Source organism: Peromyscus californicus, unplaced genomic scaffold, assembly GCF_007827085.1.
Source record: "Peromyscus californicus insignis strain IS unplaced genomic scaffold, ASM782708v3 Scaffold_4__1_contigs__length_199733344, whole genome shotgun sequence".
Lineage (NCBI taxonomy): Eukaryota > Metazoa > Chordata > Mammalia > Rodentia > Cricetidae > Peromyscus > Peromyscus californicus.
Window position 1 is genome coordinate 145,803,673 of NW_026294562.1, and position 25,437 is coordinate 145,829,109.

Below are 25,437 nucleotides of genomic sequence, written 5' to 3' on the forward strand. Positions count from 1 at the left end.
ACTTTGCTAAAATTAATGTTAATTGAAATTCATGTGTTATAGTACTCATTTTTATCTATGAGTTTCTTTATGATATTTCTTAGTAAAACAAACTGTCTTATTATATTGGCATCATTTTCATTATAGTCACATCTCAAAAGCAATTCATAAAATAAAATAAATGTTATTTTTTACCTCATCAAGAAACAGACGAGGCAATGGGGTTCGTTTGTCCAGGGCCACAGCAACACGGGAGGCCATACAGTATCTTCGGAACCAAGCCCACTTATGGGTCTCAGCACAGCAAGGGAGTGTGTCTAATTCCAGGTCACAGGCAAGAGCTACTAGCACCTGCAGTCAACAAAAATTTGCAAACAGAGGGATACTCAGAAACACAGCTAATGTTTAAGCGAAGGCCACTGGCTGCCATTCCAAGACTTGAGGACAATTCCTCAAGTGAGTTTCTAGGAACACAACAGCTTCTGGAGACACAGGGCCCCAGACCAACAACTGTTACAACACCCACAATATACAATAGCTATGAGCATCTATGTCTCAAAACATGCTAATATGAGAAAACAGCTTATGAGATAAAGGCTTTGATCACATAACCACTTCTTGGGATATATTTCATATAACCCTTCAGTAATAGTAAGGACTGCTCCCAAGAGCCATACTACCATAACAGCTCCCAGTGGCTCTCCCAGTCAAAGAGCTATAGACTACCGCTTTAAAAATAAGTCAAACATTACCTTAAAGAATGGGCTGTGGAGCAGCTGTTTGCCACCTCTCACAATAGGATCTTCATATTCAAACTGCCTTTGCAAAGCTTCTGGAAGGCCTTTCACCAAAGCAGCAAGAGCACTGCCTGTAAAGCTCTTAAAAGCAACAAAACAATATTCTATTATAGAAATCCAGAATGCAGTGGAGATCCGGGTTTGTTTTGTTCCTGTAAGTAAAGGGTTTTATATCCCCTAAAAAAATGAGTATTTAAATTCTCAATTAGATAAAAGTGTATGTCTAAAATGAAAAGGAAGTGTCAACATTCAGAATGTTTAGCATTGGTTTAGAAAGCCACTCTCAGGGAACTTACCCTCTCTGGCATACAAATCCTACCCATCTTCTCCTATGGTTAGAAACAACCAGAACAGAACCATCTCATATAGTACAATAAAAGGGATGTGGGCAGTCAAGCTTGTAAAGTCTAACATAGACCTATGTTCAGAGGGGTCAATACACACAGGCTTTAAAATAAAAATTAGCCCAGCTTAAACTTAGCATATTTAGTAGCATGAGAAGAAGCCTGGATGTAACAAAAGTTGCCTGATACTTGGACATAATTCCCAATTCTTCTTGCTGGTTTAGGGGTTTTGATGATTAAAGCAGCACATTTATTCCCTAAAGGGTTAAAGGTCTAGAAACCATAATGCTTCATACCAAAGCTCTTGTTTCCCCATCATTTTCTCCCAGCAGCCTGTTTATGTTAATTGACTGCCCAAATTCTGTGGTGAGCAGTCTCCTCAGTCTCTGAAGAGCCCACATCCTGTGGCTGGCAGCTGAAACAACATACAGGGAAAGGTTAGAAGCTGGACTACTTTCTTCTACCCAGGTAAACAGGTATGACCACGGAGGTACCACTCACCTAGGGCACTCAGCTGAGCACATGCAGCCAGAGAGGCAGCAAGGCGAGGGACAATGCTTCTGTTGGAGGTGAGATTGAGTCGGAAGTCCAAGAGACAGGTCACTAGGTCCATGGATGGACAGGAGAGGACACAGCGATCGGAGAGGAGGTCCTTAGGGCCTGTGAAGAAATGCTGTAAATGTCCCTATGTGACATCATGGGACCACCTCCTATGGATAAACTCACAAACTCAACTCCCAACTGGAACACAGTGGAAGACAAGCCCACAGCACTAAGTCACGTAAGACAACCTTTTTGTCCATTTGTTGCTTGTTTTTTCCCTCCGTATTGGGAATTGAACCTAGGGACTGTGCATGCTTTGCAAACATTCTACCACTGAGTAGCCATCTCTAACCCTGAGCCACGCTCTTCAAACTGACATTTAACAATGAACCAAAAGCATTAGGAGCTACAGCCAGCACCAACTTCTTTCTACGAGAGGTGAGGATGGGGCTAAGCACCCTGACAACTGGATGGCTTAGATGGTAGCCATCCTTTGTCTGATCCTTCCCAGGTAGAGACTCAGACACTGTTTTCTCCCAGGCAGCAGAAGACAGTCCTTAAGTCATAGAATGAAGTGTGCATAGTTCCACTTGCTTGGGTAATAATCACAGTAGGAGGTTAATGATCACAGTCCCTCTTACCTGCGGCTGGCATGATGGGATAAACTGTGAAGCGCCAGCCCCATCCATTCACAGACCCATCACTGATGAACTTCCACTTCAGCTCATCACCAGGGATGCGCAGCTCACTGGACCAGTCAGACCATTCTCGACCTAGCAGAGTAAAGTACAGCCTGGGTTTAGGATTATGCCATCATCTAACCAAGAGAACTCCTTAGAGCAGAGCAAAGTTGTTCACACTAGTCGGAAGGTCCAAGACCTCTCGAGCTTATATTCATGGTGGGTTGAGGATATTCTACCTTCCCACAGATTTCTATTCAGCCTCTGATCTAAGTACTGGAGAACCTGAAGGCACATATAAATGCACTGCCCCCAAGGAAGCTACCACCAAATGGTGAAATGAAGATGCATACAAGTAGGATGCAGGGAGAGCAAGCACACACCAGGGTAGGTTCTAGGGATACTTCTGAGTGTGGCAGGTAGTTAGGTAATGGCAGAAAGAGCTAAAATTCCCACAAAAGGCATTTGTAAATAATTCAGCATGGCCAAAACAGGTAGTACTCAAGAAATGGGTGGAGCAACCTGGGTAGATCCAAGGGTCTGTGGAGCTATGTGATGGCCTCTTTAAAAAGCAGATGAGACTGGGCAACTTAATGCTGTAGGAGCATGAGGCAACTGCGTGGACACAGCCTGCTGCACTTCCTTCTCAAAGCAGAGAGACCCAGCACAACTAATACTACTACTGAGAACTATTTTGACAGACATTTACCAAAATGCCAGAAAAACCATGTCCATCATCACTGTACATTAGCCCAAGGACTTCTGTGACACCGTCATTCTGCTTACTACATACACTGAGTGGCAAGGGACAGGCCACATGCAGCCCATAAAAATCTCAAACATTTACACACCTAGCCTTCCACTGGGAAAATTTCTCACCTTTTATAAAAGAGGATGTAGGGCCAGGCAGTGGTGGCGCACGCCTTTAATCCCAACACTCAGGAAGCAGAGCCAGGCGGATCTCTGTGAGTTCGAGGCCAGCCTGGTCTCCAAAGCGAGTCCCAGGAAAGGCGCAAAGCTACACAGAGAAACCCTGTCTCGAAAAACCAAAATAAAATAAAATAAAATAAAAGAGGATGTAGCTTAGTGTTAGAGTGCTTGCTAGCATGCACAAGATCCTGTGTTTAATACTCAGCACAAGGAGGTGTGTGTGTATGTGGGGTGTGAATCACACACACACACCCACCACCACCACCACCACCACCACCACCACCACCACCACCACCACCACCACCATTAAAAAGGCCTAAAAAGAGATGCATATCCTTTTTTTTAAAATTTATTATATATGCAGTATTCTGTCTGCATGTATGCCTGCAGGCCAGAAGAGGGCACCAGATCTCATTACAGATGATTGTGAGCCACTATGTGGTTGCTGAGAATTGAACTCAGGACCTCTGCAAGAGCAGCCAGTGCTCTTAACTGCTGAGCCATCTCTCCAGCCCGAGATGCATATCCTTGCATTAACAATTCTAAAATGCTCTTTTAGACCAGTGAGTTCATTAGACCCCTCTTCCTGACCTCATGGAACTCAGCAGAGCAGACAAGACCATGCAGCACACCTCCCATCCACTGCACTCTGCTCACATCCAGACACAGCACTCCATGAGCCATACCCCCACTGCCATCAGTCGGAGCAGAATTCCTTTAAGAAGCTCTGTAGTATGGCAACAATGCTACACAGGCCTCAGTACTCGAACACATCTATGGTTTTCCAACTGCTGGACAGCTCTCTCACCAGACACTCAATAACCCCTCTGACACTGGTATGAAGCACACATTACACAGATCGTATCAAAGTACTTGAAAAGAAGAAGACGACAAAACCTACTGTTTCACAACTCATTACCTTACTGTACTTTCCTTAAAGCTCCCATGGAATGAAGCATCAGCGTCCTGCCTTAGGCTAACAACTCCATTTAGGGAGCTCAAGTGAGGAGGACTGTCCCTACTTGCCCTCCCTTCTTCACCTGACCGCACGGACACAATCCTGTTGACACCATCCATGACAGTGAGAGGATCGTGGCGCCTCTCTGTGGAGCACTGCCGGTCAAACTCCACCCTGAGTCCTTCTGCACCTGGAGTATAAGCAAGCAGAAAACACAGTGGAAACTCCAGAGAGCAAGTAAAAGTCACAGTTCAGCAAGCAGGGAGCTGGCAAAGAACCAACACCAAAATCACAGCCTAAGCCTGGTCACCTTCCTCATCATTTGCCCCTGACAGAGGTTCTACCCATGGACTAAAGGGCCAGAAAAACCACCCACTTGGCCAAACTGTTCTCTTCTTTCCCTCCAGGCAAACTCCCATGTTGCAATTCTATCACCTGACCAAGCTTATATCATATTATGAAGCTTTGAAGAAGGTGCTAAGGGAGATTCTGAATGCCCCCGCCCCCAAGTCTGTGAGTTACAGACTGGGTCCCCGTTTGGCACTATGAGAGGTAAAGCAATCTTTGAGAGGTGGGAGGAGCCTTGTGGGAGGCCCTTAAGTCATCAGGGTGTGTTCATGAAAAGGATTATGGGACTCTGTCTCTTTGCTTCATGGCTATGAGGTGAGTGATTTGTGTTCCACCCCCTGCACATATTGCTGTGACATGCTGTGTGACATGCTGCCTTGTGCTAACTGACTATGGGGTATAACCTCCATAACTGCAAGGCAGAACAAACCCTTACTTTTTATAAGCTGATAATCTCAAGTATTTTGTTACAATAGTTACAAGAAAATGTGACCAACAATATCAGGTTGTGGGAACTTCTGACTTATAGGCCAATCTGATGTAAGTTGTGGGTTGACATCTGAAGTAGGAACAGACTTGTGGGACTGCACCATTAACCTTTGGGTGTTCTAGTAGCGGCAGAACTGAGCTGAATTGTGAGACAGCCAGTTGGTGTTCACTGAGAATTGCTTAGTGTGTATCTCACATATTTGGTATCCAGAGTCTTGTGAGAACAATTAGGGGAGATTCTGCAAAAGGCATGGGAGCCAAGGAAAGAAAGCACTGGCTTTGTACAGGACTTTAGATCACATTACAATCACAAGAGATAACTGTGCAGTTCTTCATGGGTGACTGACAGCTCTGACTAGTTTTAAGAGACCGAATTTGAATGCTGTGTGAGGGGACATAAGAAGTAGGGAGTGAGCCGGGTGGTGGTGGAGCACGCCTTTAATCCCAGCATTCGGGAGGCAGAGACAGACGGATCTCTGTGAGTTCAAGGCCAGTCTGGACTACAGAATGAGTTCCAGGACAGGCTCCAAAGCTACAGAGAGAAACCCTGTCTCAAAAAACAAAATAAAACAAGTAGGGAGTGGAAGGAAAACATATTATATTGGAATGGTCCAGGCAGCATGGAGTTACTAAGAAATTATCGAATTTGGAACATATTTTTGGTTGGTGGATGGGTATGAAATGAGAAACAGAAATGAGGAAGATAATTATATGATTTCTATCTTAAGATACTGCTAGATAAAAATATTTCTTATTGAATTTGTACTGCATGTATGCGAGCAGTGTGTGTACGGGTCTGTGAAGACAGGTGCGGAGGACTAAGGACAAGTCAGTGCTGCTCTTCAGGCATCGACCTTGTCTTTTGATGGAGTCTGTCCCCCCTAGAGCTCATCAACTTGGCTAGGCTGGTTACCGCTGAGTCCCAGAGATGCATGTGCCCATCTCCGCTGGCTGGAGTCCAATGTGCCCACTTCCTTCACATGGGTTGGGGACTGAACTGAGGTACTCATGATGACACAGCAAGCAGTTTACTGTTGTTTCTGTTTTTAAATTTTCTGTTCGTGTGTTTTGTTTGTTTGTTCTGGGTATTTTGTTTTGTTTTTGTTTGAGACAGTGTCTCACTATGTAGCTCTAGATAGCCTAAGTGCTGGCATTAAAAGCTTGTGCTACTATGAACAGCCCTGATTTTAAAACTTGTCATGAAAGTGTAAGAGATTAAAATTAAAATAAAACTAGACAAAAAAAAATATACTTTCCTAAACCCTACCTATTCTGAAAGTTTAAGACAATGAACTGCACATAAAAAAAATGAACAAAATAAAAGTGCTAAAACTTATTGTTAGAAAAAACAAAAGTTTGGAGTCACACCCAAACAGATAATGAATGCAGGCCAGAAAGGTTCCACATACCACCAAGAACTGCCACCATCATCTCAAAACAACAGACAGAAAGACACAAGACAGCAAGGAGCAACAGATAAAAATCAGGAAAACCAAAAAAATGTAAGTGCTAACATTCACAAATAACTTACAATAATTTTTTTCCAAAATGAAGACCTAAACTAGAAAAAGAAGACTCAGCACAACATGGAGTCACTAAGACAGACAGAAGGGGTCAGAGGTAAAAACACTCAAAGACAGAAATAACCAGCATTAAACCTAAGACACCCAACGTACAGATAACAAATGCCCTGAAAAGAGAGCTGAGTCAGTGACACAGCCTCACAGACTGGTTCAAGAAACTGCTCGGGAAGGACATTAGGAACTAAAGCCATACCCTTTATTATCTGAGAATACTGCCCAGAATGACTAAAGTGAACATATACTCTAACACAATTCTTACTGCAGAAAGCACAATAATTTAAAAGAGGAAACAGCATGCTCACACTTACACAGATGAGTAAGTGATCCAAGGACTTAACACCAGAAAAGCAACCTTTCAAGTTCAAGTGGTAGGTACAATCAAGAGAAGAGCAGCCTGCCTGGGGAGCTCCAGAGGAACTTACTGCAGTCCGGACAAAAGGGTGAGGGAGGGACACTTGGTGCAGTAACACTGAAGCTACAGAACAACAGAAACAGGCAAGGCACTATATCTAAGAGCTCCTGCAGTAGATAAGAGTTCAGACTCAGGCTGGCAAGATCTGAAGAAGGAAGGGGTCGTGTCAAATTCTGTTTCTAATGATTGATTTTGCTAGTAACAGAATTAACATCCCAAGTCTGTTCTGGTCAGGATCTGACATGGAGAAAGAGATGCAGATGTGATGGAACAAGGTTAGCAGAAGCCTTGCATTTTACAACTGCAGTCCGCATGAAAGTCAGTCATTGTGTCCATCTACCCACCCAGCTCATTCCTGTCACTGAAAATGTCTAGAAACAATGACAACACAGTAGCAGTAAGTCTCTCAGCACCAAGCTGCGATCTTGAAACCACAGTCAATCCTAAGTGGAAGGTAGAACATACAAGACAACCCTAGAATTATTTGCCACTACAGACTGCATGGGAGCTAGCAACAGATCACCAGAACAACGTTGGAAGCAACACTGTCTAGAGATGAGTTCTTAATCACATAAACACACAAATACTACATGGGCACTTGGAAAAATGACAGGGAAAGGATTCACTCTCCTAAAACACAGTAAACACAAGGGGAAAAAAAAAACAAAAACAAGCCTGTACCCTGCTTTTCTTGTGTGGACAGTATCCCTAGCAAACTAAAAGGTGAGAGAAAATACCTTTCTAAAGTATTCCAGCTGATAAATAAGGAGGAAACTATTGAGTGAACAGCACTACTCTGCAACCCCCAATGGATCAATAACCTTGGTGCTGAGCAACAACAGCAACTGACACTTGAAGATGTGCAGACACTAGGTGCATCACTGAGGCGGGGAGAAACCAGTGAAAAAGCTTGCCAAGTGGATGAGCCAATGGCACCCTGAATCACAAGGCCTGGCCGAGGAACATGCAGAACTGTGAAGTGTACAAAGACAGAGTGGTCCAAGGAGGGTAAGTCCAGCCACCTGACACCCCAGCAGATAAGCCGTGTAACAGGTGAAAGGCAGGAGTGAAGGGGGAGGGGAGAAAGAAACTAAAACTGTACGACTGAGGCACAGAGGCTGTCAGAATTGTCCATCAGAGGGGCTTCACTTCACAGGATGTGGGGGTTGCCTCTAAAGAGTTGCTCAGCAGACTTTAGACCTAAGTCTTAGGGAAAGAGCATTCACCTAACAGATGACAAGTTAAAATTTTACTTGGTGTATGTTCTGGCTGGCTGTAGCTATCAACCTGGCACAGCCTAGAATCACCAGAGGGTACTTCAACTGAGGAACCGCCAGGTCAGATTGGCCTGACTGACGACTGATGTGAGGCCCAGCCCACTGTACACAGCACCACTAAGATGCAGTTACAAAGGTGGAAGCCTTGCACTTCACCACTGTAGTCAAGTGTCAATGTACACACGGAAGTCAGCTACTGTGTCCGTCCACCCATGCAGCTTCTCTCTGTCCACTGAAAATGCCTAGAAACAAGGACAGCACAGTCGCCATGTGTGGGCTGTATAAGAAAGCTGGCCGACAGCCGGGCAGTGGTGGCGCACGCCTTTAATCCCAGCACTCGGGAGGCAGAGCCAGGCAGATCTCTGTGAGTTCGAGGCCAGCCTGGGCTACCAAGTGAGTCCCACGAAAGGCGCAAAGCTACACAGAGAAACCCTGTCTTGAAAAAACCAAAAAAAAAACCCCCCAAAAAAAGAAAGCTGGCTGAGTATGAGCTAGTGAGCAGAACAGTGAGCAGCATCACTCAGTGGTTTCTGCTTCAGTTCCTGGCTAGGTTTCTGCCCTAACTTCCCTCAATATGGATTGTAACCTGGTGGTATACGTCAAATAAACTCTTTTCTTCCAAGCTGCTTTTGGTAATAGTGTTCATCACAGTAACAGAAAGAAAACTAATATAGTGTTCTTTCTATATTACCTTTTGACAGCGATTTGGAAAAAAATCTGAAATAATCTTATGACTTCTTTTTCACAAAAGGGAAAGAGCTGCTCCTCTGGAAGTAGCTGCAGTATCAGCCCCTCTACAGATAGTGGGCCTCCCAGCCCTCCCCAGCACGGGCCACATACCTGGGATCTTCACCGTGCCGCTGGTGGAAGTGTCGTCTGTGTAGGGATGGCTGCTCTCCACCACCACGGGCTGGGAAGAAAGACGGCCACTCTGGGAATCAGTGGCCACATCTTCTAACTCAGTGACACAGAGCTCCAACAACATGTCTGCCACCTAAGAAAGAACCAAGAAATGAGTTGACACCATCCCTGGGTCATCCAGGCCCTACCCATGCTCATCCTGCCCTCTGCTTTTCTATATGGACAGGGTGGTAGAGTGGAAGACTTGGAGTTTAAAAAAAAACCAACCAAACAACCAAATAAACAAACAAAAACAAGTTAAAAGGCTGGGGAAATGGCTCACTGGTATACAAGCATGCAGACCTGAGATCAGATCCCTAGAATCCATGTAAAAAGCCAGGTATGTCAATGCACAACTGCATTCATCGTGCCTAGGAAACAAAGAGAGGTGGGTCCTGTCTTTCTAGCCAATCAGTGAGCTCTGGGTTCAATGAGAGACTGTATCTCAAAAAACAAAGTGGAAGAGTAATGGAGGAAGCCACCTGACACTGACTTCTGGCTTCAACACACGCACACTTGCGTGCGCGTGCGGCACATACACACACACACACACACACACACACACACACACACACACACACACACACACACACACCAGAGAAAGAAAGGAAGGAAGGGAGGGCGGGAAGAGAGAGAGAGGGAAGACACAAGCAAGCAATCAAGAAAGTGCAGAAGGAGGGGAGAAAACTGAGTTAAGAAACAAAGGTTTATTTAGACCTGGCTTCCTTTCCAATACAATCAAGGCACAGTAAAGGTACTATGAGAACTAAAGACTAGCCACATGAAAGCAGGTGGAAGGCACCTCACACAAAACACACTCAATGTGTGCTGACTCATACACTGAAGCACCAGTGATGACAACCATCCCTTCTATACCAAGATTACTTCCTGGTGAGAAGAGTCTGCCTATGGACAAAAACACCATGGGAAGGAGCAGAAAGTTGATAAAAATGACAAGATTCTAGAAGGTACTCAGAGTCAAGTTGGGCCAGGGGGCAGGAACCAGGAACAAGCAAACCACTCGGGCCCTACTGTGGCAAGATGGAGTATCTCAACAGCGGCCCCAAACACGGTTGGGCCAGAGAGCTGGCTCAGTTTATGAGGCAAGCCATGTACGCCTGACAAACTGAGTTTGATCCCGGAGTCCATGCAAAGTGGAAGAAAAGAAAGGACTCCACAGATTGTTCTCTGACCTCCACACATGTAGATGGCATGCTACCTTTCCCATACTAATAACAAATAAAAATTAAGGAGACACGAATAAGAGCAATCTTGTCAGTCCCCAAATTTAACATCAAAAAAAACCCATTCTATGATTTCCAGGATTATTCTTCTACTCTATCTTCTTCATATTTAGATAACAATTTAGTTTAATAAAGTTATATTAATGGCAAAGTGACATCATTAATTTAAGAGTCCCAAATATTAGATCAGGACAAGACATAGAGTATCCATCTCACCACTGCAAGGACAATTTAAAGATGATTTCATCTCTAAGGTGTGGTCGCACATGCCTTTAATTCCAGCACTTGGTAGGCAGAGGCAGAGACAGGTAGATCTTTATGACTTTGAGGAAACTGTCTACACAACAATTTCCAGGCCAGCCAAGGCTGCTTTGTGGGCCCTGTCTTTAAAAACAAAGCAAACAAATTACTAAAGATGATTGTGTCCTTATTTCTGTCTCTCCGGGAACCTCATTGAGTCACAAAATCGTCAAACCACTGTCTATGTACAGAATCCACAAGTGACCCTGGATTTCGGGAACTCCCTCTGCCAAGTCAACCATCATCCCTATCAAGGAAAGGCCAGCCAACTTCTTGGGACTGGAAGAGCTTCTTGCTTCTGACCCCTGAATGCTAAGAATTAGATGAAGGCTCCCCCATGTCTGACCCACAAATTAAAGTAAATCATAGTTAAATAAAATATATCTTCAGTTTTTGAGGTACAGTGGCTGCATTTCAAGTGACCCAAAGCTGTGGTAAAATTTTGTTTGTGCTCTAACAAATAAAGCTTGCCCAGAGATCAGAGTACAGAGCCAGCCACTAGAGGTCAGGCAGTGGTGGCATACACCTTTAATCCCAGCACTTGGGAGGAGGAAACAGGAAGTGATATGGCTGGGCGGAGAGAGGAAGTGATAAGGTGGGGTAGAGACAGGAGCTCAGCTCTTTCAGTCTGAGGATTCAGAGAGGGAAGAACTCTCTAGTGGCTGGCTGTTCTGCATGTGCCACCACCACCATCCAGCAAAAATGATTTTGTTTTTAAAAAACAAGAGCTAGAGAGATGGCTCAGTGGTTAAGGGCACTTGCTACTCTTGCAGACAGCCTAGGTTTGGTTCTTACCACCTAGATGGTGGCTTACAACCATCTGTAATTCCAATTCAAGGGGATCCAATACCCTCTTCTGGCCTCCTCAGGCACCATGTGTGAACGTGGTATGCACACATACACTCAGGCAAATATTCACACACAATAAACAAACAAACAATTTTTAAGGGCAGATAAACAAACCAGTTATGGACTGGATAAAAGATATCACAGGGAGAACTGTGATACATTTTGTCTTAAAGGACTGCTTCTAAATCTCTGTCCATGGAGCAGTCCAGGATGAGAGCATGTGTAAAGAACAGTGGTTTTTGCAGAGAAAGCTGGCCCCACATACAGTGCCTTTCCATCACTCACCTGTGGGTAGGCAGTGCCCATGCCAGACAGCACGGCTGAAAGCACATCCCTGCCCCTGTCTCCAGCCCTGCTGCAGACTGACAGCTTGAGCAGGTCCACCACCACCCGGGTGTCATCAGCGATCAGCAGACTGGTGAACTCATCCAAAGACTGGGGCTCTGGGCCTGATGTTTTATTTTGGCTTTCAACATCCTAAATCAATTGAAATGAACAGTTAAAAGAGAGAATGAAATATAGAGAGATAAAAGTCATCAGTTTATCTAGGAGCCCAAAGGACATATCAGGAATGGGGAAGGGACATTAAAAACCAGATTAAGACATGATTGACCCTAATATCTTCACTAAGCTATGTATCAGATTTTCAAATGCAAGGAACTTTATTTTAAAAAGCAATAATAGCATCCATCAAGAATAATGCCTTGAAATAACAGTTTGCTACTGTGACCACTTAGGCAGCACAGGTAGGTGATACAGCATATGAGGTTAGAAGGAAGACATGCTATGTGAAACCTACCTCTACTCATCAGATTTTAGATTACAACTTTCATCTACATCTACTCCATAAGTCTTTCACAGAATCTTATTTAAAATTAATCCTGTGTGAATACCACATCATTCATGCTATCAACTTCCCTTGGGTTCCTTAGAAAAGATTTTTTTTTTAACATTTTTAGGTAACAATTTAAAAATGTTTTTACTCTTTTACTACATGGAGTGGAAGAAGTCCTGAGTAAATGTGTGCTGTTGATATGGGCACAGTCATTTCAAGGACCTTAGCCTCAGACACACTGGAAAATGGCAAAATATCCTGGGGGTTGTGAGGAAATGAGGCTCAGAGGGAAATGGCAAAGCCTTCCCTTCTTGCCCAAGTGTGGATGCTGTAGTGTGTATAGACAATGTTCACCTTAGGTGTGGTGGTTTGAAAGAAAATGGAGAGGCACAATTAGGAGGTGTGGCCTTGATGGAGGAAGTGTATCACTGTAGAGGCAAGCTTTGAGGTTTCATGTATGCTCAAGTCTCTCCCAGTGAGACAGATCATTTCCTGTTGCTTGCCAATCAAGGTGTAGGACTCTCAGCTCAAGCATCATGTCTGCCTGCATGCTGCCATGTCCCACCATGATGATAATGGACTAAACCTCTGAAACTGTAAACCACCCAATTAAATGGTTTCCTTTATAAGAGTTGCTGTGGTCATGGTGCCTCTTCACAGCAATAGAAACTCTAACTAAGACAATAGCTTTTCTTTCTAGGATGTTTTTAAGGCCTGCAGACTGTTCCCCTATAGAGACTGCTCCTGCTGAGGTATGTAATAACCCCTCTTCCCTGTTCAACTCTATAAAATAAACATGCTGAGTTTCCAGAATCCTGTGCATTCTCCATGGAGAGCTCAGTCTACTCAACTCCAGCTTTCTGTTTCTGTGTTTGTCTCTTCTTTGTTTCATCAATGCTCCACTCTGGCCCATCCCACAAGCCTTGCAAAAATGCAGCATTTTACTTCCCACTCTTACTGTGTCCGTTAAAACATACCCCATCTGCTCACCTTTTCTCCTTTTTCTGCTTATTTGCTGGGAGTTGCTTCCTCAACATTGCTGAGTCCTCCCACCTTGCCAAGGCCCTATCCTGTAAGGGTGTCTCACCTGGGTCAGTTGTCCCCACTTTATTTTCAGTACATAAGAGTGTCTTGGCAATACTCATAAAAAGGAGAAAGGGACCCCAGCCATCAAAGCTGGGGTAGCCCACAACTTCTGAGCTCAGCCTAAAAACTATGTGAAGCAGGGGCAGGCACTAGCCCTGTGCGTTCTCTAGGTAAAATCAGTAAGACTCAATAAAGAGTGAGAGCCAGAAGGCTATCCACTCCTCTCTTGTGATCTCAGAAACTTAGAGCAACAGAAATGAAAACAGGGAGAACAGCCACACCTGAGTCCTGGGATCAGGTTCTCCCTTCAAAGAGTAAGTGAAATTCATCAGAAATAATGGGGTTCCAAAATGACAGCAAAAGCAGCCAGCAGAGTATTTAACTATTAACACATAAAGTATCTTCGGTCTTAAGATGCAGAAGTAGAAATCTAACAATATTTGATGGGGATGTTTAAAAGAAAAGAAATGTCTAGATTGCTGAAAAAGAAAGTACTAGCTACATATCCTTAAATATGAATTATACACCAATACTAGCAGGAAATTTACCTCATATAACTCACAGGTTTAACAAAATCAGAAACAATAAGGATTTGAGGATACAATCCAGAAATGCTCTGGGTCTCATTGATAAATTTGTAGTAAGGAAATCATACCATCTGCCTTCTACCTAAAAGCAAAAATTATGCCTTCTTCAGGATAACTTATGCATTAGTCTCATACCAGGAGATTGCCAGAAACAAAAATTGATTCTAGACAGAACTTATGCTGACTTTCTTATTACACAGATGGCTATGAATCGTATCCATAGAATATACTTCCTGTCAATAGTAACTATGGAATGAATCAAGGGAATCTATTAAGGTGACCGGTGTGGTACTAGGTATGAGGCCGGGAAGGTGTCTACTGATGGGGTGCCTGCTGCAGTAGAGCCAAGCCAAGTGAGGAAGTCCAGCCAGCATGAAAAGTGGGGTAGCTGCAAGTCAGGTCAAGTGAAGATGTGGTCCCTCAAGCAGACAGACTGGCTTTGAGTTCCAGTGCCTGTGCTCAAGCAAAGACACCTCAAAGTAGGTGGCAGCCAGCACAAAAAGTAAATAGATGACATAGCCTGGTTTTTCATGTGTGTGACCTAGACCACCCCCCCTCAACACACACACAATTTATTCCTTAATTCTGTTACCCCAACAGTGATGAAAGGAAATGCTCAAAGACTTAGGAGGGAAATCCTGGCTCTTAAACAATGACAGAAATAAATAGCACACTTAATGGAAACCCATGACTCTGTAACAATATAACAGGCAAACAGATACAGACAGACAGACAAGACATCCTGGTAAAGTGGTAGAGCCTGTAAAAGACAGAGCTCAAGCAGCCCAGCAGCAACGCTCAGCCACAGCAGGCTAGTCACACGGGGTGGGGAATGTCGTTACCAGCAGCACTGCAGTCAGTGAGAGGCTGTCCAAGTTGACACGAGGATGTACAGAGAGACAAGAAGGTGTCAGGGGCTCAGCTGCTGTTCACAGAGAGCCTGTCAGTGCTTCTTTCTGTTTCCTTTAGCTCTGTCTTTCACAGGATTATCTTTCTTGGTTTGTTTGGTTTTCAAGACAGGGTTTCTCTGTGTAGCTCTGGCTGTCCTGGGTCTCTGCCCTCAAGTGCTGGGACTAAAGGGGAGCACCACCACCCAGCAGAATTCTTTTTTTTAATCTTAACTTTTTTCTGATCCATTCACAGAGATATGGTTTCTAATCTACCATTTTACCAGGACATCTTGTCTGTCTGTCTATATCTGTCTGCCTCTATTATACTGTTACTAAGAAGCAAAAGCAAGAAGCTTGAAGCTAAGACCAGAAGAAACTCTCCAGAGAAGGCCCTGCCATTGTGTGGGTAAGTTACACCATATTGTGGAAAGGGATTGCAGATACCCTTGTATGTGCAATAAAGGTCATCCATCACTGGACAGTGAGCTGTGCACACCACCTCAGAGCCTCAGTCACAAAAAGCCCAGCACGTGGAAGGAACAATACCTAGCATACCCAAGGCAAGGCTGTAACCTACAGGTAGGAGGCCTTGGACTAGGGACGTGTGGAGGAAAGCAGATTTCAGTCATGGGAACCATTCTCAGCTGGGAAGACATACACACTTACTATTGGTATCATAGATTAACAACCTCCTGGCAACCATGCACACTGACACAAAAGACCAAACCTTGATGAGAGGACACTGCTTCATCTTATTCTTTAATTTTTACTTTTTGTTATTTACATGTTTATTCAGATGTTATGTTTTAAGTTGTATCTCACTGGAAAAGGCTTTTGTGACTATCCTTTCTCTATACCATCTCTACAACTTTCTCAACTACTTAAATCTCTAGCATTTCCCTTCTCATTCTTTGCCTCTTTCCTTATATGCTCACTTCCCTACTTAAATACTGATTATGCTTAATGTGGTGGTTTGAAAGAAAATGGCCCCCAAGGAGGTGTGGCTTTGTTGGAGGAAGTGTGTCACTGTAGGGGCAGGCTTTGAGGTCTCTTTTGCTCCCTCAGTGTGACAGTCATTTGACTTCCTGTTGCCTGCAAGATGTAACACTCTCAGCTCCAGCACCTACAGTCTACACGCTGTCACACTCCCTATAATGAGAATGGACTGAATCTCTGAAACTGTAAGCGAGCCACCCTCAATTAAATGTTTTCTTTATAGGAGTTGCCATGGTCAAGGAACTTAACTAAGACACTTAACTAAAAAAAATACATCTAGAAACTGTAGTTTTTCCAAGTAGTGTATACTAGTGACACTGTCTCTGAACTTTATGGGAGAGTTCTGTGACTGATATACAAAGTATAGCATTTTCTAGCTTTAAACAGGACTCCTGAACTTTTGAGTACATTTAAGGCAATTTTACACTTCAAGTCAAAGATGGCTCCTGACCTCTTTGGTTTTGGTCATGGTTTCTGCAATGATGCTGGCAGCTCCTGGGTCATCTGTCACTGGGATAAATGGCCGAGAGGAGGCAGAGGGGGCAGATGGTGTTACTGCAGAGGGGGTCACAGCATCCTCAGAGGAGACAATCTAATTGGAGAATACACCAGAGGAAATGTTTAAGAAGCTCGGCAATATGGAACACTGAAACCACTTGTAGCATTTTAGAACAATGTAGCACTTATATCACATTCTCACCTAGCATCCTCCCTAGGGAGCCAAAACAGCCCTGTAGAAACAGCAGGCCTACAAATCACACTACACTGAGCTCACATGTCTGTAAGGAGTCCCAAATAAGTTAATACACTTTTCAACTTTCTGATTTTTAACATTTCAGCATTCTATTTAATGACTTTTTAATAGAATAAATCTATTTTCATTTCAACACTAAGAAATCCCTTTAAATATACATTTTACCAAGTCAAACTCAAAATCAAACAGCAGACACAAAACTTAAGTGACAGAATGAGTAGAATTTCCTAGACACAGAGAAGCTGCCTTTCCCTTTCAAATTCAACACCACCTTAAGCTGCTGGCCCTTTACCTCTCTCTTTTCTTGCCATAGGTTTGGGCTCAGTCGGTCCTCAAGATCAGCAGCCAGCATGCCTTCCTCTACATTCATGGGACTGGCCATTGCTGATGCATCAGAAGCCTGTGCTGAGGAGGAGAATGAGGGGCACTCCACTGGGGCAAGCATGCCGGCCGGCATCAGGGCTCCAACCACTGCATCTCTGTCAGAACAGAAGGCCGGGACTGTGGTAAGCCACCCTTTCACCTGGGCACCGTAAGAAGCAGCAGGATGAGCCAAGTGCTCACTAATAGTATGCCTTCATTTTTACAGCCTATGTATAAATGAGTTCTAGAAAACTACTATGCATTTTTAACCAGGTAGCCAAAAGTTCTAAGCTAAAATGTATATCCTGATCTTATTCATAGGTATAAGACACATAGTAACATTTCAGTCCACAATGAAGTGTACATTAAATTGTGACTTTATAGAACTGTATCAACTAGAAAGGTACCAGTGAGCTTAAATTACATGCATATAACAAAGTCCTTATAACATTAATATAACGTGTTTCTCAGAATGTAACCTCACTGTTATATTAAACAACACATGGTTGTATTTTAGCAGACACAGTAAAGACAAGTGAAAGACTAATGGAGTGATTCTCAACCTGTGGGTCATGACCCCTTTTGGGGTTGAACGACCTTTTCACAGGGGTTGCATATCAGACATCCTACATATCAGATATTTATGTTAGGATTTATAACAGTAGCAAAATTACAGTTATGAAGTAGCAAGGAAGTAATTTTATGGGTAGGGGTCACAACATGAGGAACTAAAGGGTCGCAGTATTAGGAAAGCTGAGAACCACTGGTAAAACCAGAGCAGAGTAAGCCTCGAGTTCAGTCTAGGAAAACCTGTTGGGTTGCTGTTGAGGCTTGAGGGATAGATAGTTGATATTTAATGAAAACTTGATATACTAAGCAGCAGATTAACTGTCCCCTCAATGACTGCTTTAGGCTTTGCTCTTAAGTTATATGAATACAACTATCGAATCCACACCCAGGACACATTAACTGATGGAGCACTCAAGTTTTGCTAACTACCATGTGGTAGAGTCCAGATATCACTACTGTGAGGTAGCAGGATTTGTAAGAGATAGAGTCTAGGGAGATTCCTAGGGTGTAGCACGAATCTTAAAAAGGTCTTAATAAAAACAAACCCAGAGTCAGGTATTGGGGTGAAGGCTGAAAGCTCAGAGAAACAGAATAAGCCACATCCAACCTCACCTTGCCAATTCCTCAGCTGATCTTGTTTCCTGAGACTGAAAGTCTCTGAGTCCTCACCCGAATAGATCTCAGCTGAACTACTGCTAAAAGCTAAAAGCATAAAAAGGCTCTAGTTCCTGCTCCTCACACCTTATATACCTTTCTGCTTCCCGCCATCACTTCCTGGGATTAAAGGTGTGTGTCACCATGCCTGGCTGTTTCCAGTGTGGCTTTGAACTTACAGAGATCCAGATGGATCTCTTGCCTCCTGAATGCTAGGATTAAAGGTATGTGCTACCACCGCCTAAACCCATGTTTAATATAGTGGCTGTTCTGTTCTCTGACCCACAAGTAAGTTTATTGGGGTGCACAATATATCAACCACACTAGGGTTAGGAGAGCATACACTAAGGGGACTGGAACCTTGATTGCTTCCTTCTCTTTCAACTTCTGACCATGAGGTGAGCAGGTTTTGCTCTGCCTCTGGCTCCCACCATGACGTGCTACAAAGACCCAAAGCTGGGGGACCCACAATGGACCAAATAAAATCTTCCTCTTTCTAAGTTGACTATCTCTGGTGTTTTCTTAAGTGCTGGAAAGCTGACTACAACAGGCTCCAAGACAACAGCAGCAAATGAATACGTAAGACATTGAGAACTACCTTATCAAGTGAATGAGAAGAATAATACTTTTTCTTGGGTGTGCGTGTGTGTGTGTTGAGACAGGGTTTCTCTGTGTGTCCCTGGCTGTACTAGAACTCTGTAGACCAGGCTGGCCTCAAACTCAGAGATTCGCCTGCCTCTACCTCCTGAGTGCTGGGATTAAAGGCATGCACCACCACTGCCCGGTGAGAATCATCATCTTAAATTAGCATCAACTCATTCTTCCTCTTACCTACATACTGATATAGAATTGTCAAAAAAAAAAAAAAATCCTTAAGCTTGATTTTCTGATTCGTATTTCAACACTCAGTTGGGTTTTCTTTGTAAAGCACCAAGATTCCATTAATCACTAGCAAGGATATGTGACTTGCAATTGGTAGCACTTAAGACAATAGCACAACATTCTCATAAACATCTGGTCAATTAAAATATTATAAAGCCTGATCCAGCTAGGACCTCCCGTTCCCCTAAGCTCTCTTTCCCCCAACACATGAACTGTGAACCAATAGCTGAGGAGCCCCCATGGTACTGGACTAGGCCCTCTGGGTAAGTGAGACAGTTGTTTAGCTTGAACTGTTTAGGGGGCCCCCAGGCCCCTGGCTCATGCACTAGGTCCTTAGTGCATGAGCCGGTTTTTTGGAACCTAGTGCCTATGCTGAGACACTTTGCTCAGCCTTGGTGCAGGGAGGAGGGGATTGGACCTGCCTTAACTGAATATACCAGGCTCTGCTGACTCCCCAGGAGTCCTTGCCTTGGAGGAGGTGGGAATGGGGGGTGAGTTGGGAGGGAAGACTAGGGGGTGGGAGAAGGGAGGACAGGGGAATCCGTGGTTGATATGTAAAATGAATAGAAAATCTCTTAATAAATAAATAAATGAATAAATAAATAAATAGGTATGGAGACAGTTGGGGGAGGGAGAAAAAGAAAGGCTCTTTGCTTTTACATACGGAAAAAAATATTATAGAACCATAAAGTTCACATTGAGGTAGGATTTACAAACCAACACACAGCCTACCTGGCATACATGATCTGTAGTGCTGTAAGGATATGTGATAAGGCCTGCTGCTTAGCCAGGTTTCCTTCCAGTGACAGGAGGATCTTGGCAAGAGAAGGGCGATTAGGCTTACAGTTATTTGCACCACTTATCTTATTGCTGGCAGAAGAAGAATCAGCATCTGAAGGCACACCTAAAAAAGGGAAACAAAAATCAAAGTTGTTTTTAAGATGACAGATTGCTCTTTTTCTATATGGTTTGACCACTTTCGGTTATTTTGAACACAAACCACAATCTGCACTTTGCTATTTATGAAGCAGCCCCTGTGCATATCAGCCAGACTGGAAGACCCTATGATTTACAATGCACAGAGAGTTCTTAAAAGGCTCTTTCCTTGGCAGCCAAAATCTCAGCATGGATGAGAGAGGAGCTCAGGAAGTTCCACAAACCTTTGAGAAACCATTAGCAAATGATGGCTGCTGGGGAAAAGCAGTCAGTTTTCATCAGAGAAGCTTGCCCCAAGGTTGCCCATGCTCCAGTATGCTATACCATGTACACACAGGCAACACTAAATTGACTCGGTGAGTATTGAGAGAGGAGGGAGGAGAGAAGTGATGAGGGGACAGGAGAGAAACTGGAGGGAATGGAATGGGGTTGGATTTGATCTAAACATTGTAGATATGCATGAATATTTCTTGATTTTGTTTTGTTTTTTGTTTTGTTTTGTTTTTTGAGACAGGGTCTATGTAGCTCTGACTGTCCTGGAACTCACTATGTAGACCAAGCTGGCCTCTAACTCAGAGATCCACCTGCCTCTGCCCTGTGTTCTGGAATTAAAGATGTGTGCCACTGTGCCCAGCCAACATGCATGACTATTAAATAAAATATTTTTTAAAGATATGCATCCACTTAAAGGGCATTCTAATCCCTTTTATGGTCTACCCTACTAATTGTAGTTTTAACCATATATTCTAAATTTTGTCAGTCTTACGGTTTCTATTGCTGTGATAAAACACTACAACCAAAAACAACTTGAGGAGGACAGAGTTCATTTTGCTTATATATACGGCTTGCTTCCATATCACAAACCATCATTGAAAACAGTCAGGGTAGGAATTTAAGGCAGGAACCTGAAAGCGGGAGCCGATGCAGAGCCCATGGTGAAATGCTGCTTAATGGCTTGTTCTTCGTGGCTTGTTCAAGCTGCTTTCTTACACACCCTAGGACCCGCCAAAGATTGACACCACCCACAGTGAGCTGGAACCTCCTACATCAACCATTAATCAAGAAAATATCCTACACACTTATCTACGGGTAATATGATGGACGTAATTTCCTCAAGTAAGAGTCCCTCTTCCCAAATGACACTAGTTTTTGTCAAACTGACAAAACTGACCAATATAGTCCTATCATATAGACAGAACATGCCCAGGCTTTGGAAACTCACAAAAGTAGGACACCAAAAGTGCAGGGTAAAAACATGTGACAGCAAAAGAAGTAGACCAGGCCAAATGAGGGAGAGGTGTGCCGGGCAGCACTGGACACAGTGACTGCAGAGCTCCCTGGAGGGAGAGGTGTGCCGGGCAGCACTGGACACAGTGACTGCATAGCTCCCTGGTCGAGGGAGAGGTGTGCCGGGCAGCACTGGACACAGTGACTGCAGAGTTCCCTGGAGGGAGAGGTGTGCCGGGCAGCACTGGACACCCATGTTGTCACTCCATATGACTTGAGAGGTTGTTAGCGAGGTGCCATTTTGAGAGGAAATCTACTGCTTAACACTGAGCTACTCTGGGAGCCTGAAAACAGGGAAATCCAAGTGAGGAAGCCTGACATTCCACAGGATGAGACAGCCCTGGGAATCAGCTGTGAAGGGCAAGAGAACCAGGCTCTGGTACAAATCCAAGGCTGCAAGAGGCTTGGCTTATGCAGTAAAAGACATAATGTTGTAATGTGTCAGGAACAGATCTCATTAACTGAAAACATACACACACACACACACACACACACACACACACACACACACACACACACGTGTGCACATAGACTGGAAAACCCCACTTAGCACAGACTGCAGTTTTATGGAAGATGATATGCAGATTTGATACAGTATCTATCTATCAGAATCCCAGCAACATGTTTTCTAGATACAGACAAGCTCATGCTAAGATGTATGTGGAAAAGCTGAAGAAGTATAACAGTCTGAACAATTCTGAAAGGAGTAAGAATAAGGTCTACCTGATTTAAACATCATGAAGGTAACATAAGACTGTGTGATAGTGACATTAAGGATCAACGGAGTAAAAGAGAAACAGATCTTCACAAATGCGCCCCAGTGATTTCTAACAAATTTGTAGGAGCAACTCAGAAGAACAGCTTTCTACAGTGGGGCAATCAGTTTACATAAGTGAGGGAAAAGAAAACTTCAGCGAAAGTCTCAGGTGTTACACACAACCCACCACTTAATTACAAATCTTTCAGAAAAAAAAAAAAATAGGAGGAAAAAACCCTTAGGACCTAAGACTGACAAAATCATACCTCATATTTGACCAAAAAAAAAAAAGTCCATATAAGAAAAAGCTAATGAATTAAGCTTTATCAGAATTAAAAACATTTGTGCTATAAAAACAAACAAACAAACAAAAGACACCCATAAACCAGAAGAAAGCATATACAGATCACATATCTAAAAAAGAATGTGAAGTATCTGGTATCCATAAAAAACTTTAAACAGCAGACAAAAAAAAAAAAAAAAGTCCAGAGAGAGAAACAAAACACAATGGGGGAAGGGGGCACATTATCAACAACGGTAAGTTAAGCATAATTAGTCACTTTTCTTTGGCTGTGAGAAGACTTTATTTTGGTATACAGTTATACAGGGAGAGTCTAAAATATTAGGGGAAGCAATGCAGCAGGTGCCAGGAGCAGGAAGCTGAGAGAACACATCTTCAATAGTAAACACAAAGCAGAGAGAGAACTGGAAGTGGGGTGAGGCTGTACCTCTCAAAAGGCATTCCCAATGGCTTACTTCCTCCAGCAAGGCTTCATCTCCCCATAATCTCCCTAAACAGTGCAACCTAGAGGGGACCAAGTACTCAAATGCCCAAGCCTATGAGGGACATTTCTCATTCAAACCACCACAGTCCGTAAGCACATCCAAAGGTACTAACATTAGCAAGACCACAGTGAGATGCCATCACACAATCATCACAATGGCGAAGCTAAGAGCGGTGAACCTGGAGCTCAAAGAATACTGTAAAAGAGGGTGCAGAAAGACTGCGACGTCAGAGAACCAGGACATTTGCTACAAGGTACTATCTTCTATCTATGACAGGGAAGCTAGACCCATGAAATACGGTCACCTAAATAATACCAACATGATAACAACACCAGCTGACATACCAACATGAATGGGAGAAATCTCACAAGGCCCCACAGCTTGATGAAGCAAGCTAGAGTCAATTAATGGCTGCTGAGAAAGAGAGATTCAGTCTTCTCCAGGGACCAGTCCCCCGATAGGTTATCCAACTTCAAGCGGTCAGCCCTAAACACATGTACATATGAGCAACACTAAATGGAATCAGTAGGGATGTGTGTGCATGTGTGCATGTATATGTGTGCGTGCGTGTGTGCATGTGTGCTAAAGAAGAAGGAATCATGAATGAGGAGATGAGAGCAGTTGAAGATGGAGGGGGTAAATTAATGTAAATACAGTATCCAGACATGAAATTCTCAAAGAAAAATAAATTTATAGAACAGTGCTTTTTGGACATGGCGCGACAGTGCTCTCATGAACTCAGTAGCTGTGGCTGCCTGCACAGGACATGTCCAAGATCAACTGAGTTAACACTTTACCATGGGGTGATAAGGGGTTCAAGAGCCCCCATTCCTAAGTGAGGAGCTATTGACAGTTGGTAGTTTCTGGGAGGGGCAATCAATTTTCCAATTAGGTGGATCCCACTCCAACGAACAACCCCACACAGATTATGTAGAGACAGCACAAATTGGAGTCCATGGATTATTAAACTTTTAAAAAAAGAAGGTAAGAATGGGAAGAGGCAGGGAAGGGGCAAATCTGGGAGGAGTTAAGGGGATGAACTGAGGGTGAATATGATCAGAACACATTGTATGAAATTCTCACTGCAAAAATATCTACTGCAACGTACAGGATGTCTGAAAAGGTTTAAATTCTGTTACCTAAATAGGAAGCACCCAATGGGTCTCGTGCCGTCTGGAAGAGGACAGGTTCGTGGACAGAGGGTGTGGCTACATCCACTGTCGTCCATGCTACGCTATGTGATGACCCACAAGCCACGCGAGTGATCTTCTGGCCTTCCAGGCCTTGCACCAGTGTGGGCTTTCTGTTAACTGTGGTTGTGCCATTGCCCTGCTGGCCATGGTCATTGTCCCCCCAAGCATACACCTATGAAGGGGGAAAGAATTTACAGTTTTAAATTTCACTAAATCATTTTTAAAAATCATTTCTAAAAACACTTACTAGAAAATGCATAAAACATATATCATGGCACATGAAAGAACTGCACTCTTAAAGATAAAAAAAATTATTTCACAATATAACAAAAGAGCATGAATATATATAGTTCTGAGGGAAAAAAATCAACCATGAAAATGCTTCCCAACAACTATAAATGTTACTTAATATTATTCTAATTAATTTATCCTTTTTTGGGTGAGAAACAGAGGATGCAGGGTACATCATTGCTTTGGCTAAGTGCAGTAAATTTACCACACTATAAACTGTAAAGAAAAATAAAAATACCATGCTCATTTTTCACGTAATTTGCTTTTAGGTTTTATAGAGTATAATTCACTTCAGACTAAACAGTAATGTTAATTTCATTTTCATAAACCAAATTAAAAATATGGCTCAATGGGCTAGTCATGGCATATTCTTCTCAAAGCAACAAAATCAGTAATATCTATCAAATCCTGTGCATTTCCAAAATAAAGTAGGTGCAGCCTCTATCATGTAAATATAGCCTCTATTGTGTTGGTAGACTCTCTAAGTATAGCTATACCTATTATGTAGGTATAGCTTCTATCATGCATCAGGTTTTTTCTAAAGTAAATACTGCTAATAGCTTAGGGGTAGGAGTATTTTCACTGATTTTTATATTCCAGCATGGACTTCAGAATAGAAAGGAAGGTTTGCCAAGACCCCCAATCCAACCCTGACAATTGAGCAATACACCAGTAAACAAGATGAACACCGCTCCACTTTAACAGCTCTCCAATATTAGGTTGGTGCAAAACAGATTACAGCTCTGGAGCATGAATTTTTAAATCACTGTAAGTAGGTTCAAACAAGTACTTATTAATCAAAACAGGAACCATTACAACCAATAGATATATTTTTGCCAATGAAAAATAAGTTTATTTGTTCATATAGTATAAAAATCCAAGCTGCAGGATTTGACAAATTCTTAGAAAGTATTTTCTGCATCCTGTTGGTTGTGGA

General features: G+C 43.2%; 1 protein-coding gene across 4 annotated transcripts in view; it reads right to left on the reverse strand.

Moving 5' to 3' along the window:
- Herc2 (HECT and RLD domain containing E3 ubiquitin protein ligase 2) overlaps window positions 1-25,437 on the reverse strand; it is a 173,911-nt gene that overhangs the window by 26,448 nt on the left and 122,026 nt on the right. For 3 of the 4 annotated variants that reach the window (XM_052713854.1, XM_052713853.1, XM_052713855.1), the window contains exons 65-76: window positions 24,156-24,381; window positions 19,983-20,154; window positions 17,074-17,260; window positions 16,479-16,619; window positions 11,919-12,110; window positions 9,181-9,334; window positions 4,314-4,421; window positions 2,305-2,436; window positions 1,622-1,780; window positions 1,417-1,535; window positions 732-857; window positions 175-330 (exon numbers count right to left, since the gene is read on the reverse strand). In XM_052713854.1, coding sequence (XP_052569814.1) covers window positions 175-330; window positions 732-857; window positions 1,417-1,535; window positions 1,622-1,780; window positions 2,305-2,436; window positions 4,314-4,421; window positions 9,181-9,334; window positions 11,919-12,110; window positions 16,479-16,619; window positions 17,074-17,260; window positions 19,983-20,154; window positions 24,156-24,381 — 1,872 coding nt within the window. The remainder of the gene's footprint in view (window positions 1-174; window positions 331-731; window positions 858-1,416; window positions 1,536-1,621; window positions 1,781-2,304; window positions 2,437-4,313; window positions 4,422-9,180; window positions 9,335-11,918; window positions 12,111-16,478; window positions 16,620-17,073; window positions 17,261-19,982; window positions 20,155-24,155; window positions 24,382-25,437) is intronic. The other variant, XM_052713856.1, reaches the window with a different exon arrangement.